The following is a 23,286-nucleotide window of genomic DNA, read 5'->3' on the forward strand; positions in this document are numbered from 1 at the left end:
AGGGGTTTTCTACAGGAATAGCATGTTTGAACGGGCACTGCACGTGGGAGTGGTGTTGGTCAAAGATATCTGTAATTCGGCAATAGGCACGAAGCCATGGTAATGTCCTTTACCAAAACCATGACCATCAGTGTTATATTGGTTTTATACAACAGCTCCATTACCAACCAATTTTTTCGTTCATCCTCCGCCCACAAAAATATTTCCAATCTTTCCCATTGCCTCGCTTGTCTCGCCAACTATGTAAGCGTTTGTGTAATGAGGCTATGTATGGGGTTCTTGAAAGGTTGGCCTATTTCATAGAGGAACATCCCTTGTAACTTAATTTCAAGGGGGGAGGGGTAAAAAATAGAAATGAAATTACGCCTTAATGTATTTGACTTGTACTGACCTCATTAAAGCATGTTGATAGGTACATTTTTAAAATCATTTATCTGAATTACTCATTTGTTTTGGTAGGTGAGAGAGCTAATGGACCAAATTCAGAGGAGGGCTGAGGAAGACGACCCAGTCATGGCTGCAGTCAGTGCTAAAGTGGAGGAGTGGAAGGTGCTTTTTTCCATTTTACATACATTTTGATATTCATTGTACATTTAGGGCTTTAGTGGATGGTTTATATATGTGTTTTGGGTATAACATCCTTTAAACCAATGAGAGCGACATCAGTCATTACTTTTAAGAGGAAGCGTGTTGGTATTTTGACAGTTAGCGCATCTGAAGGAATCTGCTTGCACGCGAGACTGTGTATGTAACACCAGGATTCCACTAAACCTTGCTTTACTTACTTTACTGTGTGACTAGCAAAGTATAGCCTGCATGCGTCTGCACTTGCCTATTATTTGAACTCATAGGCAAAGTAAAAAGCAACGAAATAGCTTACTGTGAGGTGTAGGAAGAACACACAAACCACCCTTCTTCTCCACAAATGCCTTAACATTGTTTCCTGGTCTTTTGTAAAAGTTATTGCGCCGTCAATATCTCCTACAACACTCATTAGCGAAATCTAAGAGATACGTAGTAGGGTGGGCTATAAGGAAGGAACTGATAGCCTAATATCCCCTCTGTTTTTAAAAACAGCTGGGAAAGGCTGTCGCAAATCCCTCAAACAGGTGGTCAATCAGAGATTTCAAACGAACGAGGGAACAACATGTCACAATGCAACACGCCGTTTTCCCTTGATGAAAGTGAAACCATGAGTTTTCCCACATCTCAACTTTAGCCAAAGTTTAAATAATCGTTTTCAGTGATAAAACCTCATTGAAATAATATGCATTTTCCATACGGAGTCTTAGAAGTCATCTGTCTCCTTCTAGCCACAGCGTTTTTGTTGCAAACATAATCAACCTAAGCGTGCTCAGATGACGTGATAGACGAGGCACTGTTGCTCACCTGTCCATCATCGTAAAGCCCGATTTGTTTGGTCCGCCCAGCTCTGGTGCATAGTTGCTCGATAACGGAGCAATGCCAGACCAAACTTCCTGACCTCAAATGTTGTGGGCGGGACTAAGTTCGGCTGGCACCCAGGCTAATCTCATAGGCAACGATACACAGTTCTACAGTTATTTACTTTCACTATTGACTGACAAGGGGTTACAGTCGAAAGCATAGCCTGAAAAAAACCACTTACCCCAATAATGTTCGAATGACTGAATTAAAATCCATAGGATATTTATCCTGCAGATGAGATATTGCCTGGGACTCGTACCCCTTGTTGCTAAGGGCTTATTTTGTGAAAGTGACATTTTCTGATGTTATCCTACAATTGCTGAGTGATATTCAAACGAGTTGAATGAGTCATATCTAAAAAGAGACCACTGCACATTTGAATATGACCGTCAACTCATTCGAATGTCACTCTGTACTGCAACTGTAGGATGACATCAGATAAATGTGCAGTGGTCTCTTAATTATTATTATTATTTAATATTTTCGAGAGCTGTATATTGCAGTTTTGTTCACTTTACTTGACACCGTCGACATAAGAGTGACATGACACTGTTATAACTATGACATGATACTGACATAAAAGTGTCATAAACGTTAGAAAGATGTAATAAACAATTATGATCTCTGTCATTAAGTGTCATTCTGTTTTTGTTATGACAAGTTGACATTGCTTGGGTTGTCTTGTTTTTATGACAACTTGACATTAATCAATGTGACATTACCAAGCTGACATTAAATATGTTTGGGATATCTTTGGAATGACAACTTGGCATTAACCAGAATGACATTACCAGAGGTTGTCTTTGTCATGATAACTTGACATTAAATTTGTTAGTTTGGAATGTCCTTATTAAGACAACTTGGAATTAAACACAACATTACCAGAGGATGTCTTTGTCATGACAGCTTGACATAAACAAAAAATCCACCTCTTTTTGTATTCATGACATTTTGACATAACATTTATTATAATTAGATGTGCAAGGTTAGAGACCAATTCTAGCACTTGATCAGATAGATGTGTAACAGGATATTTCACAAAACTGACTGTCATGACACCATTATGACAGGGTAACGAATAAATTCTTTGACCTAAAGTAAAGTGGTACCATTTTGATTTGTCATTAAGGCGAGACACGGCAGGTGAAAACATAGTTTTTTTCATGCACTGGTCAATTTCGAGATTTTGGGCTAATTTGCTACCTTAGCATGTATTCTTTCACACTACTTACACAGAAACTTACACATACTTACACATAAACACACTTAGGTGTTTGTCATTACATTTTTTCTACCCGCGTCTTTATATTCTCTTAAATTCACCAAAAGTTAGCCTTCTAACGTTTCATGCTCTACCGCGACCGTGATACGAAACATATCATGTGTAGTACCGTTGGAAGGCTCTGTTTTTCCTATGGACACTTCCTTTGTATCCGCAATCAATCGCGAAAGTTCAAAGTCGAGTCTAGGCTGAGAACCGAATCTCATTGGCTGTGTTCCAAGGTTGTTTTCTCAAATTGAGTTTTTGTCATTTTCCAGTCCGGGGTTCGATTCCTGCTCACTGCAGCACTTTTTAAAGGTGCATTTCTCACAGCTAAACCAAGCTAGATACAGTATAGAGATAAAAGGTTGGGCTTGTGGAACTATAGGCTACATGGTCCTCGCTTTAGATTGGGGGGCTGCAAAATATACTACAAATAGGTAAGAAAAGTCTTATAAGCGTATTAGTTATCGTGCTTATTTAATGAGATAATGCCTAATTTGCATAATTAAACATTTTTTTCATAGGTGTGTAAGTAATCAACTGATGAAGTTTCATGGTGATGTCTATTATTTAAAAATTTTACCCTATTCACCTGTACTGTCTCACCTTAAGATATCATAAAGGATAACAATAGCTTTCATGACATCAATATGACAGTGTAATGAATACATTCTTAGACCTAAAGTAAAGTGATACCATCTTGCTTTGTCATTAAGATATAATGAAGGATAAGACTGGATGTCATGACACCATTATGAATTTAACAAATTACTTTAAGTAATAAGTAATTACGATTGTGAAGTAACTTGCCCAACACTGGTCATGAACACATGACACTGTCATGACACATGAACCCAAGAAAAAGGCAGGAAACCTCCTGCCCATCACTTATAAGCTAACTTTGATAAAAACAACCTTTTTGATTAGCATCTTTTCAGCACCTTTTTGAATTCATTACCTACTTAATTTCTAAACTGTTTCTGTTCAATGTTTTTTCAAGTGAAAGCCTTGGGAATAAAATGTTTAATTACTGAGTGTGAGTGTTGATCTTGGGTCATCGTGTTACAAAACAAGCCAACGATTTTTACATCCCATGATAATGTGTTAGGAAGGTAATTTGGCGTGCGATAGATAGATAGATAGATAGATAGATACTATTGATCCCCAGGGGAAATTCAAGGTCTCAGTAGCATACAGACAACACACACATTCACTAACAGCAGAAAAAGTAATTAAAAGTATATAATATAAAAACACAACTAAGCAATAAGGACAGTAGAAGATAAAGAATATACTAAGGGCCAATCTCAATTCTCTGTTTTACCCCTTCCCTTTCCCCTATCCCTTCATCTTACCCCTAGCCCTTGTCCCTCGAAACCGAGTGGCAAGACATAGGGGTGAAGAATATTCCCCTTGGAAATGAGATACCATTAGCCAACCATAAGGGAGAGCTGGATGATTGAAACACTTGAATTAACGTAATTTACAGAGATCGTACCACACTGAAAGCTAATATTTTGTCACTAGCAACCTGTCATCTGTCAAATAGGCTATAAATTGCATTTTCAGCTCGGAATAAAACCGTTCAGGAATTATAAGGTGAATAAAGACCAAAGACCTTAAGGATAACAGCTGAACGTGCCTATGTTCGTTCGCAGCCTACCTTGGTCCGGGTGAATGAAACGGGGATGGGGGACAAAATAAACATGCAGTTTGCTATGTAAACATCGTTACTTGACATCAGAAGCAATCGCTACCTGCCTATGCGAGGAGTCGGCAGCAGGCCTATGCAGCATTCATATCAGACGAGCGGTAAAAAAGTTCAGCGAATTTAGCTGCTGTTGGACTTTACATTTCTGACATGGTATGCTGCCAATTCGCGGGGTAGACATGGAAATATGTAAAATGCGAGACATTCGCGCAAATAATGATGTGCTGTTAACATTCACAAAACAGCGATTTTTTGAAAACTTCCTTGTGAAGAACAGGACCTTCAATATATGGTCACAAGATTGAATGCAACATAAAACAATTACCATTTTAATTTTATAATCATTATTAATGCCAACACTTCATGTCAGTGAATCTCTCGGTGTGCTATTTTTCCGGTGTGAGCGGTGTATGTTGGGTATTTCTCTTACCCCATCTTACTTGGTTTTAAGGGGTATCTACCCCTTGCCCTTATCCCTACCCCTCGATCGAAATGAGAATTGAGATAGCCCTTCGTCTCACGTGCACGCGCAAAACTAAGGGGAAGGGGGAAGGGGTAAAATAGAGAATTGAGATTGGCCCTAAATATAGTAAAATACAAATTATACTAACTAACACTTAATCTAAATCAATTCTAAAAACAGTATCCACATAGTGCTGATTAATCAATCAAGAGGCGCTTGCAATGACTGAGGCAGGGACTGAGCCTGTGATTCTCTGTGCATAGTAAGGTAAGGGTAAGGTGCTCTGTGTGAGTGAGTGTCATGCTGATAGTGCAAATGAGTAAGTCCAACAGTGCAACAGTGCAAGAATAAAGTCTATATATCTATATGAATAACTACTTTAAGAACAGGTATAAGTGTGGCCACAGTTCGGCTGTGGCATGGAGGGAGGGGTTATGCATATGTGCTAATGTGCTAATATAGCACGCAAACAGTGAGGCAGAAAGACAATGGTAAAAAGTGGCTAGTGGACAGACAGTATCCAAACATGGAGGGGGTGAAGAGGCAGACAGACTATGCAGAGAAGTCTATCTCTCCTCTTCCTTTAAGTGAAGCATTGAACAGTTCAATGGCCCTGGGGACAAATGACTTCCTCAGTCTGTCTGTTGTGCAAGGCAGTGAGCGAAGTCTCCAGCTGATCAGGCTCTTGTGCTTAACAATAGTGCTGTGGAGTGGGTAACACTCATTGTCCAAGATGTTGATCAGTTTGTTCAGGGTCCTTTTGTCAGATATTGAAGTAATGCACTCCAGTTCAGCTCCCACTACAGAGCCAGCTTTCCTTTCCAGCCTGTCAATTGGCCGCATCCTTCTTGTTTGTGCTTCCTCCCCAGCATACCGCTGCATAGAAGAGGCAACAGACTGGTAGAACATCCTGAGGAGCTTGCTGCACACATTAAAGGACCGCAGCCTCTTCAGGAAGTACAGCCTGCTCTGCCCTTTCTTGTAGAGTGCATCAGTGTTGGCTAACCAGTCCAGTTTATTGTCCAGGTGGAGACCCAGATACTTGTAGGTGCTTACCACCTCTACATTGGGGACTGGTAGCAGAGTGGGCTTAGACCTGCGGAAATCCACCACTATTGCACCATTGCACAAAGTCCTTCACCAGGCTCCTGTACTCCTCCTGCCCGTTCCTGATACACCCCACAATTGCAGTGTTGTAGCAGAAGTCAGATGTGTACAGGGTGAACAGGACTGGAAAGAGCACAGTTCCCTGTGACGCTCCGGTACTGCTGATCACAGTGTCAGAGAGACAGTTCTTCAGTCTGACGAACTGTGGTCGCTCGGTCAGGTAATTTGTAATCCAGGTTACCAGGTGAGCGTCCACACCCATCTGCAATAGCTTGTCTCCCAGTCTGAGGGGTTGGATGGTGTTAAAAGCACTTGAGAAATCAAAGAACATGATTCTCACAGCACTGTTCCCCTTGTCTAGGTGAGAATGTGTCCTGTGTAGAATATAAGTGATGGCATCGTCCACGCCCACTTTCTCCTGGAATGCAAACTGTAACGGGTCTAGTGCATGGCGTACCTGGGGTCTGAGCATACCTAAGACCAGTCGCTCCATTGTTTTCATCACATGTGATGTAAGAGCGACAGGTCTGTAATCATTAAGCTCACTAGGGTGTGGCTTCTTAGGGGCAGGGGTGAGACATGATGTCTTCCACAGTGTTGGAACTTGTCCAAGGCGTAGACTCAAATTGAAGATGTGCGTCAGTGGCTCCCCCAGTTCAGCAGCACAGGCCTTGAGTATCCTTGGACACAGTCTGTCAGGCCCCGCTGCCTTATTGATGTTCAGTTTGTTTAGTTGAGCTCTCACTTGATCTGTTGTGATGATGGGGGGTGTAAGGGGAGGGAAGGGGGAGGGGTGCATCTGGGATCTGTGTGTCTGATGGCTGTTGACTGAGGTCGTTGTCACCTCATTGTTCGTGATCGCCATGTGGGGGAGGGGTGCAATATCCTGTGATCGCAATATGGTGGGGGTACGATAGCCTGTGATGATGGAGGTGAGTGTTGCACTGGTATTGAGGGGGGGGGGGGGGTGGGGGCTGGGGGATAGAGCTGCTGCTCTTCTTCAGGCCAGTGATAATCTTCATGCCGTCCCATACCTCCTTCATTTTGTTTTCCTGCAACTTCTGTTCCACCTTCCTTCTGTAGTCCTCCTTAGCCTCCTTCAGCTTGACTTTGAGTTCCCCTTGCACACGCCTCAGCCATGTCCCCCTCTCTGAACGCCATCTTTTTCCTATTAAGAAGGGTCTTGACATTGCTGGTTATCCAAGGCTTGTTGTTGTGAAAGCAGCGTACAGTTCTGGTGGGAACAACAATGTCCATACAGAAGTTCAGGTAGTCAGTTGTGCATTGTGTGACCTCTAAATCCTCTCCATTCTGTAACACACTCAAGTCATTGCACTCGAAGCAGTCTCTCAGAGCCTCATCGATGGCATGTCTTATCCTTCATGGTATCTTAATGACATCAAAATGGTGTCCTGACATCCAGTCTTATCCTTCATGATGTCTTAATGACAAAGCAAAATGGTATCACTTTAGTTTAGGTCAAAGAATGTGTTCGTTACACTGTCATAATGGTGTCATGACAGTCAGTTTTGTGAAATATCCTGTCACACATTAGATTAGATTAGATTCAACTTTATTGTCATTTAGCAGAGTACAGGTACAGAGCCAATGAAATGCAGTTGACATCCAACCAGAAGTGCAAAGAAGCATTAAGTACCAAATGCAGTGGTCCCCAAACTACGGCCCGGCACTAGGGCTGGGAAGGTTACCGCAATACAGTGGTCACGTGACCCCTACCGTGGTTCTGAGCTCGTCACCGTCATAACCGAAAAAAAAAAATCTGTGAAAAATTTAGGGGATTCGACTTCGACGTTTTCAACCATGACATATGCACAATTCCGGGTTTAAAACGTAGCAGAGTCTCAGAGTAATCACGTTATGCAGTCAGCTTAGACGTCTGCAGGGGCTAGCCTACATGAAGTCGAATCCCCCTATAATTGGCCTGCACATGTGTGCATGTAGTAGGCCTATGTAATGTCATGATGTGTAATGTGATGAACCATCTTATGACATTGATACTCAGAAAACCACAGTTATATTAAGTAGGCTAACCCTCCATTTTCAAAACTTATCATCAAAAGATGAAGCAAACCCGACCTTTCGGGTTTGTGTTGGGGAGTGCAATGTTCTAACATTCCATTTGTTTACTATGTGAGAGTAGGGGAGAAGTGGCACAATCATAACACTTTTCTATTCTCTCCGTTCAAACTCGATTTACATAATGCTGTTAAACGTGAAAGCTGTGAAATTTGGCCAGAAAGGAGTCATACATGTTTAGTTCATGAAAGAATTAAAAAATATGTTCTAGTTTGTTAAGAATTTAACTTAACAGCGACACGTAGGTCTAGGCTAGCTTTGTTACAACCTGACGCAGCCATTAAAACGTGCGGTAGCCTACAGTTGTAACATTAGCATAAGCGTCATGAGTGTAACAGTTCTAAAATCGTGATATCCTTGTTGATAAACTTCTTTCATGTCTGAAGCGTTTGGTCCACTGGTCTTTGAAGTTGATGCGGCTGTCTAAAGTTTAATTGGCTGTGATGGCTGATGGCAGCACAAAATTCATAATCCATTTTTTATTATTTTATTTATTTATTTATTTATTTATTTTATTGGGGGGGTGGGTGGGTAAGCAAACATCCATACCATCCCAGCCCTACCCGCCACCTCATTTTGAGTGGCCCCCCAAAACATGTCCGTGGTCCGCGGTATATAGTATCTGGCCCGCACGGGAGTACGACATCGTCAAACTATAACCTCCGTAATTTCCCCCATTCATTCTCTATGGTGAGTCTTAACAGTACACATGTCATACTCTTTTTGTCCACTGGTGGTTGTTTTGCCGCTGTTTTGCGTTTGCCATCAAAAACGGAATGAAATGTAGGCCTACCTGCAAACAACGCAAGAGGCCTATGCTGACTGCATCAGTGCTCAAAGTATTTTAAAAGTTTATCAATTAATAACTAACTAACTTATATTCAAGTCATATTTCTGGGTCTTTCCGGGATAATTAGGGCCCGAGCACCGAAGGGCGCAAGGCCCTATTGTTTTTGTAAGGATTATTATTTTTCACTATTATTATTATTATTATTATTATTATTATTATTATTATTATTAGGGCCCGAGCACCGAAGGGCGCAAGGCCCTATTGTTTTTGTAAGGATTATTATTATTATTATTATTATTATTATTATTGAGTATTATTATTGTTATTCTACTTTTTTGCTTTCCTGTTTTTGAGGTGGTTAACATGGTCGAAAACTCTTGAAATTTGGCACACACGTCAGGTGTCACGCATCGCAGTTAGGTACAAGAGCTTGACCCCGGGCGTGGCCCAGGAACTCGCTAGCGCCCCCTTAGGTGACTGATCCCGTGGTTGGCAAATATTTTGAGGTGGTTAACATAATCGAAAAGTCTTGAAATTTGGCACACACATCAGGTGTCACACAAAGCAGCTAGGTAAAAAAGCTTGGCCCCGGGTATGGCCCAGAGACTCGCTAGCGCCCCCTTACGCCCCCTTAGATGACTGATCCCGTGGTGGGCATATACTTTCAGCTACACACACAAAATTTGGTAGGTGTCTGTATCTCCCCAAGATGAACGACTTTCGTATGTACAATGCATTAGCCACGCCCAACAGGAAGTGAGGTATTTGGGATTTTGTGCAGACTAATATGTGATGAATCATGATGCCAAAAGAGGTGCTTCCCATGGGTGAAAACGCATGACATTTGGCGCACACATCAAGTTATACAGTGAATAGACAAGGATAAAAGCTTGGCACCGGGCGTTGCCCAGGAACTCCATAGCGCCCCCTTATGTCACTGTGACTTGTGGTTGGCATATAGTTTTAGATACACACACCAAATTTGGTGGGTGTATGTAACTCCCAAAAACAAACAACTTTTGTATTAACATGCCATTAGCCACGCCCACAGGAAGTGAGGTAATTGAGATTTTGTGCGTTGTGGACATGATCCATTTTAACGTACTCCTCCTAGACGGTTGATCTGATTCATGTCAAAGTTGGTATACATGACGCCAAGATGTTCCTGATTATAAATTGTGAAGCCTTTTTTTGATATGTTGTAATTTGACGAAATGGCGAAATTATGAATTTTAATACCCTTCGACACAAACAGTAAATGTGTCATGATTCATCGTGCATGGCTTGAAATGTTTTAAATTTCACAGGTCATTGAAGACCATGTTAATGATAATATTCACATGCCCATAATGCATGTTTGGCATAGCGCCACCACCTGGCAACAGAAAGAATGGCAATTACACTGATTTCACATGATCAATTTTAACATACTCCTCCTAGACGGTTTGTCAGATTCATTTGAAATTTCGCAAATATGATGCCAAGATGTTGCTGATGTTAAATTGCGAAGGGATTTTTGATATGTTGTAATATGTCCTGATTTTAATATCTCACCACATAAACAGGAAATGTGTCATGAAGTCACAGTGCATTGAATGAATGGTCTGAAACTTCTCAGGTTACTAGATATTATGATTATGAGGATATCCAGACACCCAATGGGCCTGCCTGGCATAGCGCCACCACCTGGCCATGTAGGAAATGTGCCAGAAATGGACAATGCCTTAAGTGATTGATCTGAAACTTTATAAAATATTGGATATCATTATTGTGATGATATTCACACATATAATTCACATGTCTAGCATAGCGCCACCATCTGGCCAAACAGGAAATATGCCAGAAATGCTCTATGCTTTGAATGAATGTTCTGTAACTTCTCAGGTTAATAGATATTATAATTATGCTGATATCCAGAGACCCTATGGGCCTTCCTGGCATAGCGCCACCACCTGGCCAAGCAGGAAAATGTGCCAGAAATTGGTAATGACTTTATTGGTTGATCTGAAACTTTACAAAATATTGGATATCATTATTGTGATGATATTCACATGTGTAATTCACATGCCTAATATAGCACCACCAACTGGCCAAAAAGTGTATCAGAAATGTTCTTTGCTTAAAATGAAAATCTAAAATTTCTCAGGTTAATATATATTATGATTATGATGACACAACATGGGCCTGCCTTGCATTGCGCCCCCACCTGGCAAAGCAAGTAAATGTGCCAGAAAATAACATGCAAAAACAAATAGCACACACATCAAATATGTACATTTTACAAATGCACCACGTCGGTGCTTTGTTGGATTCTGAAATGTCACGGGTTGCGGCCCGCAGGTGCTCGGGCCCGCCATTGCCGCTTGCGGCTATATTTATTATTAGGGCCCGAGCACCGAAGGGCGCAAGGCCCTATTGCTTTTGTAAGGATTATTATTATTATTATTATTATCGAGTATTATTATTGTTATTCTACTTTTTTGCTTTCCTGTTTTTGAGGTGGTTAACATGGTCGAAAACTCTTGAAATTTGGCACACACGTCAGGTGTCACACATCGCAGTTAGGTACAAGTGCTTGACCCCGGGCGTTGCCCAGGGACTCGCTAGCGCCCCCTTAGGTGACTGATCCCGTTGATGGCAAATATTTTGAGGTGGTTAACATAATCGAAAAGTCTTGAAATTTGGCACACACATCAGGTGTCACACAAAGCAGCTAGGTAAAAAAGCTTGGCCCCCAATATGGCCCAGAGACTCGCTAGCGCCCCCTTACGCCCCCTTAGATGACTGATCCCGTGGTGGGCATATACTTTCAGCTACACACACCAAATTTGGTAGGTGTGTGTATCTCCCCAAGATGAACAACTTTCGTATGTACAATGCATTAGCCACGCCCAACAGGAAGTGATGTATTTGGGATTTTGTGCAGACTAATATGTGATGAAATATGTGCTGAATCGTTATCCCAAAAGAGGTTCTTCCCATGGGTGAAAACGCATGAAATTTGGCACACACATCAAGTGATACAGTGCATAGACAGGGACAAAAGCTTGGCACCGGGCGTTGCCCAGGAACTCCATAGCGCCCCCTTTTGTCACTGTGACTTGTGGTTGGCATATAGTTTTAGATACACACACCAAATTTTGTGGGTGTATGTAACTCAAAAACAAACAACTTTTGTATTAACATGCCATTAGCCACACCCACAGGAAGTGAGGTAATTGAGATTTTGTGCGTTGTGGACATGATCAATTTTAATCATGTGAAATCAGCATAATTGTCATTCTTTCTGTTGCCAGTTGGTGGCGCTATGCCAAACATGCATTATGGGCATGTGAATATTATCATTAACATGGCATTCAATGACCTGTGAAATTTAAAACATTTCAAGCCATGCACGATGAATTATGACACATTTACTGTTTGTGTGAAGGGTATTAAAATGCATAATTTCGCCATTTCGTCAAATTACAACACATCAAAAAAAGGCTTCACAATTTATAATCAGGAACATCTCGGCGTCATGTATACCAACTTTGACATGAATCGGATCAACCGTCTAGGAGGAGTGCGTTAAAATTGATCATGTCCACTACGCACAAAATCTCAATTACCTCACTTCCTGTGGGCGTGGCTAATGGCATGTTAATACAAAAGTTGTTTGGTTTTGGGAGTTACATACACCCACCAAATTTGGGCCATGTGGGGGCGCAATGCAAGGCAGGCCCATTGGGTGTCATCATAATCATAATATATGTTAACCTGAGAAATTGCAGACCATTCATTTTAAGCTAAGAACATTTCTGATACACTTTTTGGTTGGCCAGATGGTGGCGCTATGTTACAGTAGGCATGGAAATTACACATGTGAATATCATCACAATAATGATATCCCAAATGTTTGTAAAATTTCAGATCAATCGCTTAAGGCATTTTCCATTTCTGGCACATTTCCTGCTTGGCCAGGTGGTGGCGCTATGATAGGCAGGCCCATAGGGCCAAGCAGGAAATGTGCCAGAAATGGACAATGCCTTAACTGATTAATCTGAAACTTTATAAAATATTGGATATCATTATTGTGATGATATTCACACATATAATTCACATGCCTAGCATAGCGCCACCATCTGGCCAAACAGGAAATATGCCAGAAATGCTCTATGCTTTGAATGAATGGTCTGAAACTTCTCAGGTTAATAGATATTATAATTATGATGATATACAGAGACCCTATGGGCCTGCCTGGCATAGCGCCACCACCTGGCCAAGCAGGAAAATGTGCCAGAAATTGGTAATGCCTATATTGGTTAATCTGAAACTTTGCAAAATATTGGATATAATTATTGTGATGATATTCACATGTGTAATTCAAATGCCTAATATAGCGCCACCATCTGGCCAAAAAGTGTATCAGAAATGTTCTTTGCTTCAAATGAATAATCTGAAATTCTCAGGTTAATTTATATTATGATTATGATGACACACAATGGGCCTGCCTTGCATTGCGCCCCTACCTGGCCAATCAAGTAAATGTGCCAGAAAATAACATACAAAAACAAATAGCACACATCAAATATGTACATTTTACAAATGCACCACGTCGGTGCTTTGTTGGATTCTGAAATGTCACGGGTTGCGGCCCGCAGGTGCTCGGGCCCGCCATTGCCGCTTGCGGCTATATTTATTTCTAGTTTTTATTCACTCGTTCAAATGTTCATAGAGTTCACAAAGTTTTCTTCAGGTGAGTGAAAGTTAGAATGGTGGTCATTTCAGATGTTTTTGCCAGCACTTCATAAAACTCTCATAGTTTGATAACTTTAAATTATTTGTAGGATATTGCTTGTTCACAACTTGAGCTATGTATGCAAAGAAACAGAGTTCAGAGTCTTTTTATTAGTATTATTTCATGTGAGCTACATTTTACACTGATATGGCATGATGGCAACATAAACACAGCTAACAATGGTATTAAATTGCAGTAGCCTATGATTAAATGTAATGGAATATTCAACTAAGGTAGACTGCTGTTGTTCATAGCACTAAGCTATTTATGGTTGATATACTCCGAGTCTCTGGCCCTCTCTTAGAGCCAGGCATAGTGAGCTGGCCCTCGGAAGAAAATGATTGGGGACCAATGACCAAGTGCATCTATTTAACCAAGTGCTAGAAGGACACTCCAAACAAATTTAATGTCATGATGAGTTGTCTTGACAAAGACAACCTCTGGTAATGTCATCCTGGTTAATGTCAAGTTGTCATTACAAAGACATCCCAAACATATTTGACGATTGGTCCTGTCTCGACTTTTCTGACTTGTTTTGAATCGCCTTTGTCTGCTCAGGGTGGCTGCCAACAGCGTGTTTCATTTGGCATTTTGTAAAATCCCATTGATTTCTGTTGGAAGACTCATTGCACGTTGATATTACTGTGCCACCGTCTATGCTTCAGGTTCAAATATTGAACGGAAGTTTATACACGGTTGTGAGGTGTCTGAATAAATAGTTCCACAATAGGCCTAGCAAATAAGACGGCTGGAAATCATACATTGCACCGGTATATTTGCTTTTAATAGTCAACAAACTCCACTAACCACTCGGTGAGTTGCAAAGTTTTGAAAACGAACGTTAAGGGTTGTTTTAGGAAATGTTTGAGTAGCCTACAGTATGCCTGTTGGCAGCCACCCTGAGCAGTCAAAGGCCATTCAAAACGAGTCAGAAAAGTCAAGACAGGACCAATCGTCAAAATTTTGGTGTCCACCACTCTAGTTCATCCAAAACAAACCAGAAAAGGGCCTTAAAGTGCTAAAAACCGGAATTTTCCTTTAATGTCAACTTGTCATGACCAAGACAACTTCTGGTAATGTCACTTTGATTAATGTCAAGTTGTCATAATCAAGACAACCCAAGCAATGTCAACTTGTCATAACAAAAACCGAATGACACTTAATGACAGGTCATAAACGTATATGACATGTTTATAACGTTTATGACACTTTTATGACCGTGTCATGTTATAGTTATGACAGTGTCATGTCAATCTTATGTCGACGGTGTCAAGTAAAGTGTTACCGCAGTGTTACATTAGAAGTTATTCCAGTTTTTCTTATGCATGTGTTTTCTGTTTATCCACAGAGATTGTTATCTGAGAAGGATGACGAGGTCCTGGAATACCAACAGATGAATCGTGACCTGAGAGAGAAGCTTAAAGCATCACACATGGATTCTGATAAGAACAACATATTAGCTCTCCAGCAGGTCTGGCATCTGCAATACTTATTTCTTCCATCTTATCAGCAACATTATTAGGGGTTCAAGCAGCGAAGCTGCACAGGCACCAAACTTGGTAGGTAGATTCCTACCCATGCAGCAATCTCACAAAATTATAATTACCTCACCACGACTCCAGGGGGCGCTTAAATGTGCACATTTATGTTTTAGTTCATATCTCAAGCTCTGTATGGTATTTTTTAAAAATGTTATTTTCCTGTGAAAATGGCATCTTTATTGATAAAACTGAGTCGTCAAAACTGATCATTAAAGGACAATTCCAGCGCAAAATTATAGTTAATAACACATGTGTACCGAGTTCGACTGTTCCCTGGGATATTTTTTCATGCTAATCGAATGTGACCAGTTTTATTGCAAACCGCTAATTAGCTTATAATGCTAGTCTTAGGGCACAGGTGTCAAACATAAGGCCAGATCAAGCCCACCAGCAGGTTTCATACAGCCCCACAGATGTTTTTTGTAGGAAGTGAAAATTAGGAGAGAAAAAAAAAACATTCACATTCACAAGGCCCCCATAAGGTCTCATTCAGATCCGGCCCATTGTGTGTTTGACACTCCTGTCTTAGGGGCACAGAGTAAAGTAAAAAATTTTTTTTATTTCTATACCACTAACAAGGCTCAAATAGCACCACACTTCGACGGTAACGTAATGACAGTCCCTACATGTAAACCAAAGCATTGAGAACTTTGTAAGTATACATACAGTTTATTAAAAAATATATAGTTTAGAAAGACAGTACAGTTCACGTATACAGGCAATACAGGCGGGCGCCATCTTGAAAAAGTCATGTGACCGTTCAGCTCATGTTGCACAACGTTGGACTGGTTGAATGCCGTGCAACGTGTGCTGTAAGCTGTAAACTGTCACACTTATAAAGTACACTTACAAAGTTCTCAATGCTCCGTTTGTGGCTGCTTCACTGCTTGGACCCTGTTGCCAGAACTTGGAACTACAGTGGGTCCCAGTTAAGAATTGACACTTCATTCACCATCAAGGTGATTCACGCAGCTGGGTGAAATGTAAGTGCAACTGCCGCTTGGGGGTAGCATAGTCCGCTGTGGCGTTCTGCGGTCGAACCGGACCAGCAAGGGCTGTGATTGGCCGAGTTTTCAGTCTGTTTCTCTGTGTTTTTAGCAGCCCCTGCAACATGCGAGTCCACTGTAGCCTATAAGCTTTGTACATAATGTTAAACATAGTTTTGGATTCAGTGGCAAGATTTCTTGATTGTACAGTGCCTGCCTGTCTCTCAGTAATGTTTTAAAATGAGAGCTTCGTCAGCTGGCAGTAGGCTACTTTGTCGGCAGTCATGAGAAGTTCGCTTGCTAACAGAACATAAATATGCTGCCCAGAAACCTCGTGAATAGATTTTTTTACTACATTAACGAGGTTTAAATATAGCCTTTGCCTACAGCATCTCCTTAACAGTAATGTTAACAAAATGACAGCATTCATATGACAAAGGAAAACGAATTCGTTGAAGACTCAAAACTCAAGACTGTGCCATAGCAACCAGTGTAGGCTACAGTCCTACCCAATAGGCCTACTCAAAGCAGATAGCGTTGTCTGACGGTCGGGTGGGTTAATGCACGTATTTCCAGAACAGGTCTGCAACTTTCAGGCAGTTCTGAGTTCGAATCTAGGCAGGAGCAGAGCCATATAAAGGCCTAGGCCTATTGTTATCATTTTTTGCAAGGTGTTGCTCCTGGCAAGACTTGTTTATAAGACGTTTGGTGATTAATTGATAGCGGTTTTTGTGACGTTAAATGTTCTTTATAATGAGCGCATACAGGGAGTAAAACAAGCTACGTTAAGCTTTTTCATGTCAAGGTGGTATGTGTTGTTAGGCCTACAGCTTCAGAAAGCTGCAGAGGAGCGCGGGGCACAAAGTAACGCAGGGTTAAATGTAACATGGACTTTTTTCCTAGTTGCAGATGGTTGATCGAGACATATTGGTCAGTTAACCACATTACTATGAGACGGTGTTCCACAAATTTTCAGTCCGTATGGACGTGTTTTCACGTAGATCTACGGCAAAACATCTTTTGAAGGCATCAAAGTAGGCCTAAATAGGTGGTAGGCTACTTGTCTTTCGATTACTGAGTTGTGGGTGCAGCTCACTGACTAATAATTGTCTTGTAGGCTAAAAATGAACACCGCTTTGAAACATGTAGTCAACACATAGGAGCTATCTTATCTTAAAAGAAACGTGACCCAGCGGGGTTAGTTGTAACGCGCTGTTACAACTGTAGGCTGCAATGATTGCAATACAAAAATATGTGCGTGTTAGTTTAGTTAGTTTTGTGATGTTTTGCACTTTTGCCTCATGTGTTTTCAGGTTTGAGGGCTTTTTTTGCCAAGATTGACCTTGGTTAGACTCTGCATATGTTATTTCTCCGTATGGAAAATAAAGTCAAATTTCGACACACGTCTGTTATTAGTTCAATAACAAGTGTTGCTTGTTAAAACATGTGACTAGTGAAACTCAAATGATTTTAGAAATATTTAGCCAAAGCCAAAAAGTGTTACTTTGTGCCCCGCGCTCCCCCACTGCTTGTGAAAGAAAAGGGATGGGGGAGGGGGGCTTCACGTGAAAAAGCTTAATGTCCCAAAACGGCAACGAGTTAGTTGCCTTCATAATGGTAGGCTACAGGAAGTGGGGGGAGGGTATGGGATGACCAGAGCCGTCATCTATCGTCTTTCCAGGCACACACAGCTCGTTACCATATAGCCTATCGACTGCCTTAACAGATAGGCTCTGCTCTTGGGTTAGGACTCACAGCGAACTGAATCCTCTTGTTGCTTGCAGTTTGTTAAATAAAGCGATGCAGATTAGACTACATTATTTATTTCTGATTAATTGCGTCTTTTCATGTCTTTTGCAACATTTGCTTGTTAGGCTGGGCTACTGTCAATGTCCTGTACAGGTCAATGTTCAACAATTGCTGGTGTAGGCCTACAGGCTATTAATCAATTAGGGACGTGACCCTCCCTCGCCAGCAAGACATTTTTCTATGACCCTCCAAAGTGATTGAGAAAAAACGCATGACCCTCCCCAGTCCCAACAATTTATTGATGCCTTAGGCTACTGGGTCAATTTGGGAGCTTGCATGCTATGACTCCTTCCTTGAAATGCCTTGAAAAGGCTGTCGTTTGCACAATTTCACAAATAATCACCGGGACCGAAACAAACCTGTCAACTTTTCCCAGGTTTATCGCATATTTTAACTTTTTCCTCGCTGTCTTAGGAGGAGCTGCAGGGCCGTCGCAAGGGGGTGCGAGGCCCTGTGCGAACTTCACAGATGCATGAACTTGCGTGCATTAAATCATGCGATAGCTTACTTTACACATAGCCAAGGCTACCGTCGGTGCATTTTAGTAGCCTAGTCTAATAAACTACACCAGCTTGTCTTTAAGAGGGGAAATTGTATAGCCTATAACATTAGCTGAGTCACATATTTTGCCATATGGTGTTTATCATAGGCTACATCACGAAACCAAATAGTGTAACAAAGGCGAACACTTTAACAGGGGGAATTAATTGGGCATGAATCATTGTGCTGAACGGTATTTGTCAATGAGCAGAAACACACACGACATTCAAACTATTGATAAGATGTACTGGTCTGTATCTATAGGCTAACATTGGACAAACAAATTACACTGACTCGCCATATCCTGACTCAGGAAAAAAACATTTTCTTGCTTTGCCGCAAACTCATCAATGAAATCAGGTCAGTTTGCAGGTAGCCTAACGACTTTTTCATAGAAGGGAGAGCCAGTCTCTCCTGTTACATGGAGGTGCGCAAATAGTTTTTAATAGCCTGTTTAACTTCGAAAAGCTTCGTTCACCCGATGCCAGTCACTGATCGCAATTTCAAAGTTCGGGAAGCTTCATCTTTTTAAGTGCAGTAGGCCCCTATCTGCCCCCTTTGGAATTATATCTCGAGCCTATTATAAGGTCCAGTGCGTTATGTCCTGGGATTCGGACGTGCTCAAAAAGAAAAGAAAAACACTTTTTTACAGATGGTTATGAGGAGCAATATGAGAGAGAAATTTGATGATCATTGATCGTTGTTTTGGGACGTTGAGCCTTTTCCATAGGCGTCAGTGAAGGAGATTGAAGAATGACCATTTTTTTTATACGAAAATTTATCTGCGGATTTATTTTTTGCATTATTTTGAATATGACTCGCTCCAGTCTCAACAGCACATACTTTTTCCACACGCATCTAAGTTCTAACACGCATATCCCCTCTCGCTTTCTCTCTCTCCATCCCTGCGCGCACAGTGCTTTCTTAAAGGAGCTGCAACATTTTACAACAATTGCATCTACATTTTCATATTAGAATGTTAATTAGAATGAAAGTGTAAGCTTAAACTACCGTGATCAATTTAAGTTCCCGTGCCCCCGCTGCGTGGAAGCAGTAGGCTAAGTCAAGTCGCGTCAAAAATTGTAGTGGCCGAACTCCCAAGTGACACCTTGTGGTTGTTTGTGTCAACTGCAGTTTGTGCCATTTCTGCTGAGAAAATGGGGTGCGTGATTCATGAAGTAACCCGTCCAAACTTAACCGGGACCCACTATGTAGATTATGTAGCTATGTATGTATATGCATATTTATTTATTTATTTCTGTCTATGTTTAGATACTTTTTTTACCTTTGTCTAAACATACCTGTTACTGTAATTTCCAGCTGTCAGGCTATTCTCCATCTAGCTGAAATTATATTGCTATATCATTTAACAAAATCCATTGTCTGAGCAATACCAGCTTTGTTGTTGGCAGTGTTTGTAAGGCAAATTTGTTGGCTGTTATCTTGTTTGCTTTCTAGCTTTAGACAAAAAAAAAAAGAATGCTCAATGCTCCAAGTGGAGTATGTAAATTTAAACTAAATTTCTCATGGTTCCTGTCCCTCTGATCTTTTCTTTTTTTTCTGTCTGATTTCCATCCATACTTTGCTGCTTCAGCTTATTTATGAGCTGTGTGCTGTGAGTATTTGATAGTTAGTTCATATATTTGATAAAAGTTTTATAAAATGTCACTTCATTTGTCAGTTGATATAGCATACTGTTTATATATACAGTTAATAATTCATTCATACCTCTGGCAAATATTGATTTAATGTTGAATTTCTCTTGACCAATATGTTTGTTCTGACTGAAAATGACACGGCCACATACCTAGCTCACTCTGGCCTTGTGCTCACTTTTTTGACGGATTGAGGTCTGGACTCTGGCTAGGCCACTTTAAAATGTTGATATTGTTCTCTGTTAACCATTTCTTGCCTTGTTTGGCTTTATGTATGTTTTGGATCATTGTGTGGTTTAATGATCCAATGTCATCTATTGGGGTAGGTCTCTCGGCACACTGCCTGATCTTTCCTCCAGAGTCTTAATGTAGCCCCTTGTTTTAGTGTTACCGTTTACTTTGTTACATGTTTCCATTGATTATTTAAAAAGGGTATGAATCATTTTGGACACCATTTTTCATAAAAATGTTTAAAAATATGAAAAAGCTGATTCCATGTTTCTACCACATTGTCTTGCAACCTTTTGGCATGTGGCAGTGTCATTTTTAGTCAGAACAAACATATTGATAAAGATAAAATGAACATTAAATCAATATTTTTCAGGGGTATGAATAATGTATATCTTAAATTGTAAAAAAAAAAAACTGTAAATATATGTCCATGGTTTATTTATTTTGATTCACATTTTTGCCAAGTCTAAACCAATCATAATGTGGTGTAATTAGGCGGTTCAAGAAAGAGACAATCAAATCAAGATGCTTAGTGATCAAGTGGAACAATACACAAATGAAATGGAAAAAAACACAAAGTTAATTGAAGAAATGAAGAAGCCCTTGAGGAAAGAGAAAGGTAAACATAAAACATAATTCTCTTGTAAACATCCCTACATATCATGCAATATTTGGTTTACTGTATTTTTGAAATTCACAAGATGCAAAAATACCACTAGGTCCTCTAACAACTGTGCACCTGCGGAAGATAGAGGAACTACAGGCAAAGCTCCTTGTGGCTGAGAGAAGGGCATTCGAGGCTGAGGAACTAGCAGAATTAGCTGAGAAAGATGCCAGACTCAAGGACAAGGAGCTCAGTGACACTCTTACTCGCATAAGAGTCTATGAGTCTGTAAGTTATGGAAATTCATGAAGTAAATCTCCAGTGTCATAAAATGAAAACAAAGTGTCTTGTCTAAAATGTCTTGTTTTTAATTTGTTGACTTGCTTAATTTAAGGGCACAGATGGCTTAGAAGCTGCTATTGCTGAAATCAAACAATTTAAAGACCAGATACGAATAAGAGATGATGAGACGGAAGCAATGACCAAGGAAATCAACAAATTAGAGATGAGAATGAATGATCTATTGGACCAGAATGAGGCCTTGAGAGAGAGACTTGGTCAGTTCAAAGTATTTGCCATATCACTCTGGATTTGATTTAAGGAGCAGTAATTTGTGTTTTAGATTCCAATGTGTTGAAGAATTATTGAATTATTGTGTAAAAAGAATTATTGCAATGTCCTTTTATTTTTTTTTTTAAAAAGGTCTAAACCCGGAGGGAGAGGTGGATTTGACTGAATTCCGAAGGTCTAAGGCTTTAAAACAAAGGCAGTATAAAGCAGAAAATCAAGTATTGATGAGAGAGGTAATGCTAGTTTCATAATTTGTTGTGCTTTTTATCTGTGTAATGTAGAGGTCGACTGATGTGTTTTTTTATATGTTTTTATTGATTCATGTTTCATGTTTTAACGAGGCAAACACGCAACACCAAAGCTTTAAAAGTAATCAAAAACAAACAAAAAAAAAAATAACTATATATATATAAATATATATAAAAATACATACAACAAAGTCTAGAGTTTTACATCATACACATGGCTTAGATAGGTACCAAACCAACTATTTCATTAAGTCTTTAAAAAAAGCTAAAGCAGCTGACCAGTAACTGATTGTACGAGATGTAGCTTTATGAAATTTGGCTGTAGCATGCTCCAAAATGAAAATATCCAAAAGGTAGGAATGCCAGACTGATATGTTTTTTTATTTTTTATGGCCAATGCCGATTCTGATCTTTAGAAATCTGGATCGCCCTATATGCTGCTATTTCTTTAGCTGATATTTGACTGTTTTTCCTCTCTATTTGTATGATAGAAAATGAAAAGATGATAACAACTTAAGCCTTTCCATTTTCTACCAGGAACAACATTGTTGTACTCGTGCAAAAGTTCTGGCTGGACTCTGCTGGTAATTCAATTGACAAAGGGGCGTCACACATGTTCCACAGCAACAATAACACTGAGCACCTGCCTGTTGATCCACTTACAGTTTTTCTGATTGCTTTGACCTGCTTAAAGAAACTGGGATTCACTTGGTCTTCATTAACAGCTTCTTGCAAAGCAAAAGTCATCTCTCGCAAATGTGTTTACACGTTTTGATTGGGTTCACACATTTGTCACACCCTTTTGCAAAACAGTTAACACAGATGTCATTTAATAATCTTCAGTGGATGGTTACCCCCCCCCCCCCCCCTCCTCCACCACCCCCCAACATTCTAAATCATTTTTATACATCAGATTGTTATGTAGCGTAGACATCAGAGTTTCCGCTAGAAAAAAATGGTGCCGGTCAAAGTGACCGGCAGAGGTTTCGTTTTCCGGACATTTTGATGATATGCCGGTCAAATATCCTATTATTCCTTCTTAATTAGTCAAATTGAGGAAAAAAAAGGCTATGTAGCTTAAAGAATGACATAATCAGGCTGTATAGAATGCAACATGTTCATTAGCCTAACTTAAACATGCCTAACAAGATCTATCCAGTATATTTTCATGGACAGCAAGAGTCCACTTCGTTCATTGTTTTAAAAAGGCTACGTTGTTTGTTGCTGCTACCCACGTTATCTCCAGTGGTGACTATTTAACTTACACAGATGCGCACACACAAGAATGAGCGCTCACACCACTACCCCCTAATGCTATGCCTCTTTATTTGATGACAATAAATTAAGAAATGTTTCCTATTCTGGGAAATGTTTAGTTTCTTTTTCTTTCGGCCGCGGTTCAATGATGCCGTGTAATTGTGCCAGAAATTATCCGCGGACCAGT

The 23,286-nt window shown here is 40.3% G+C and overlaps 1 protein-coding gene across 6 annotated transcripts in view; it reads left to right on the top strand.

Annotated features, from left to right (window-relative positions):
• Nucleotides 1-23,286, top strand: part of cep290 (centrosomal protein 290) — a 203,950-nt gene that overhangs the window by 77,875 nt on the left and 102,789 nt on the right. For 4 of the 6 annotated variants that reach the window (XM_042108679.1, XM_042108680.1, XM_042108683.1 and 1 more), the window contains 7 exons: nucleotides 460-549; nucleotides 15,007-15,129; nucleotides 20,129-20,149; nucleotides 20,916-21,039; nucleotides 21,140-21,312; nucleotides 21,419-21,581; nucleotides 21,727-21,827. In XM_042108679.1, the coding sequence (XP_041964613.1) occupies nucleotides 460-549; nucleotides 15,007-15,129; nucleotides 20,129-20,149; nucleotides 20,916-21,039; nucleotides 21,140-21,312; nucleotides 21,419-21,581; nucleotides 21,727-21,827 (795 nt within the window). The remainder of the gene's footprint in view (nucleotides 1-459; nucleotides 550-15,006; nucleotides 15,130-20,128; nucleotides 20,150-20,915; nucleotides 21,040-21,139; nucleotides 21,313-21,418; nucleotides 21,582-21,726; nucleotides 21,828-23,286) is intronic. The other 2 variants (XM_042108681.1, XM_042108684.1) reach the window with 1 other exon arrangement.

This window comes from Alosa sapidissima, chromosome 11 (genome assembly GCF_018492685.1).
Source record: "Alosa sapidissima isolate fAloSap1 chromosome 11, fAloSap1.pri, whole genome shotgun sequence".
Taxonomy (NCBI): domain Eukaryota; kingdom Metazoa; phylum Chordata; class Actinopteri; order Clupeiformes; family Clupeidae; genus Alosa; species Alosa sapidissima.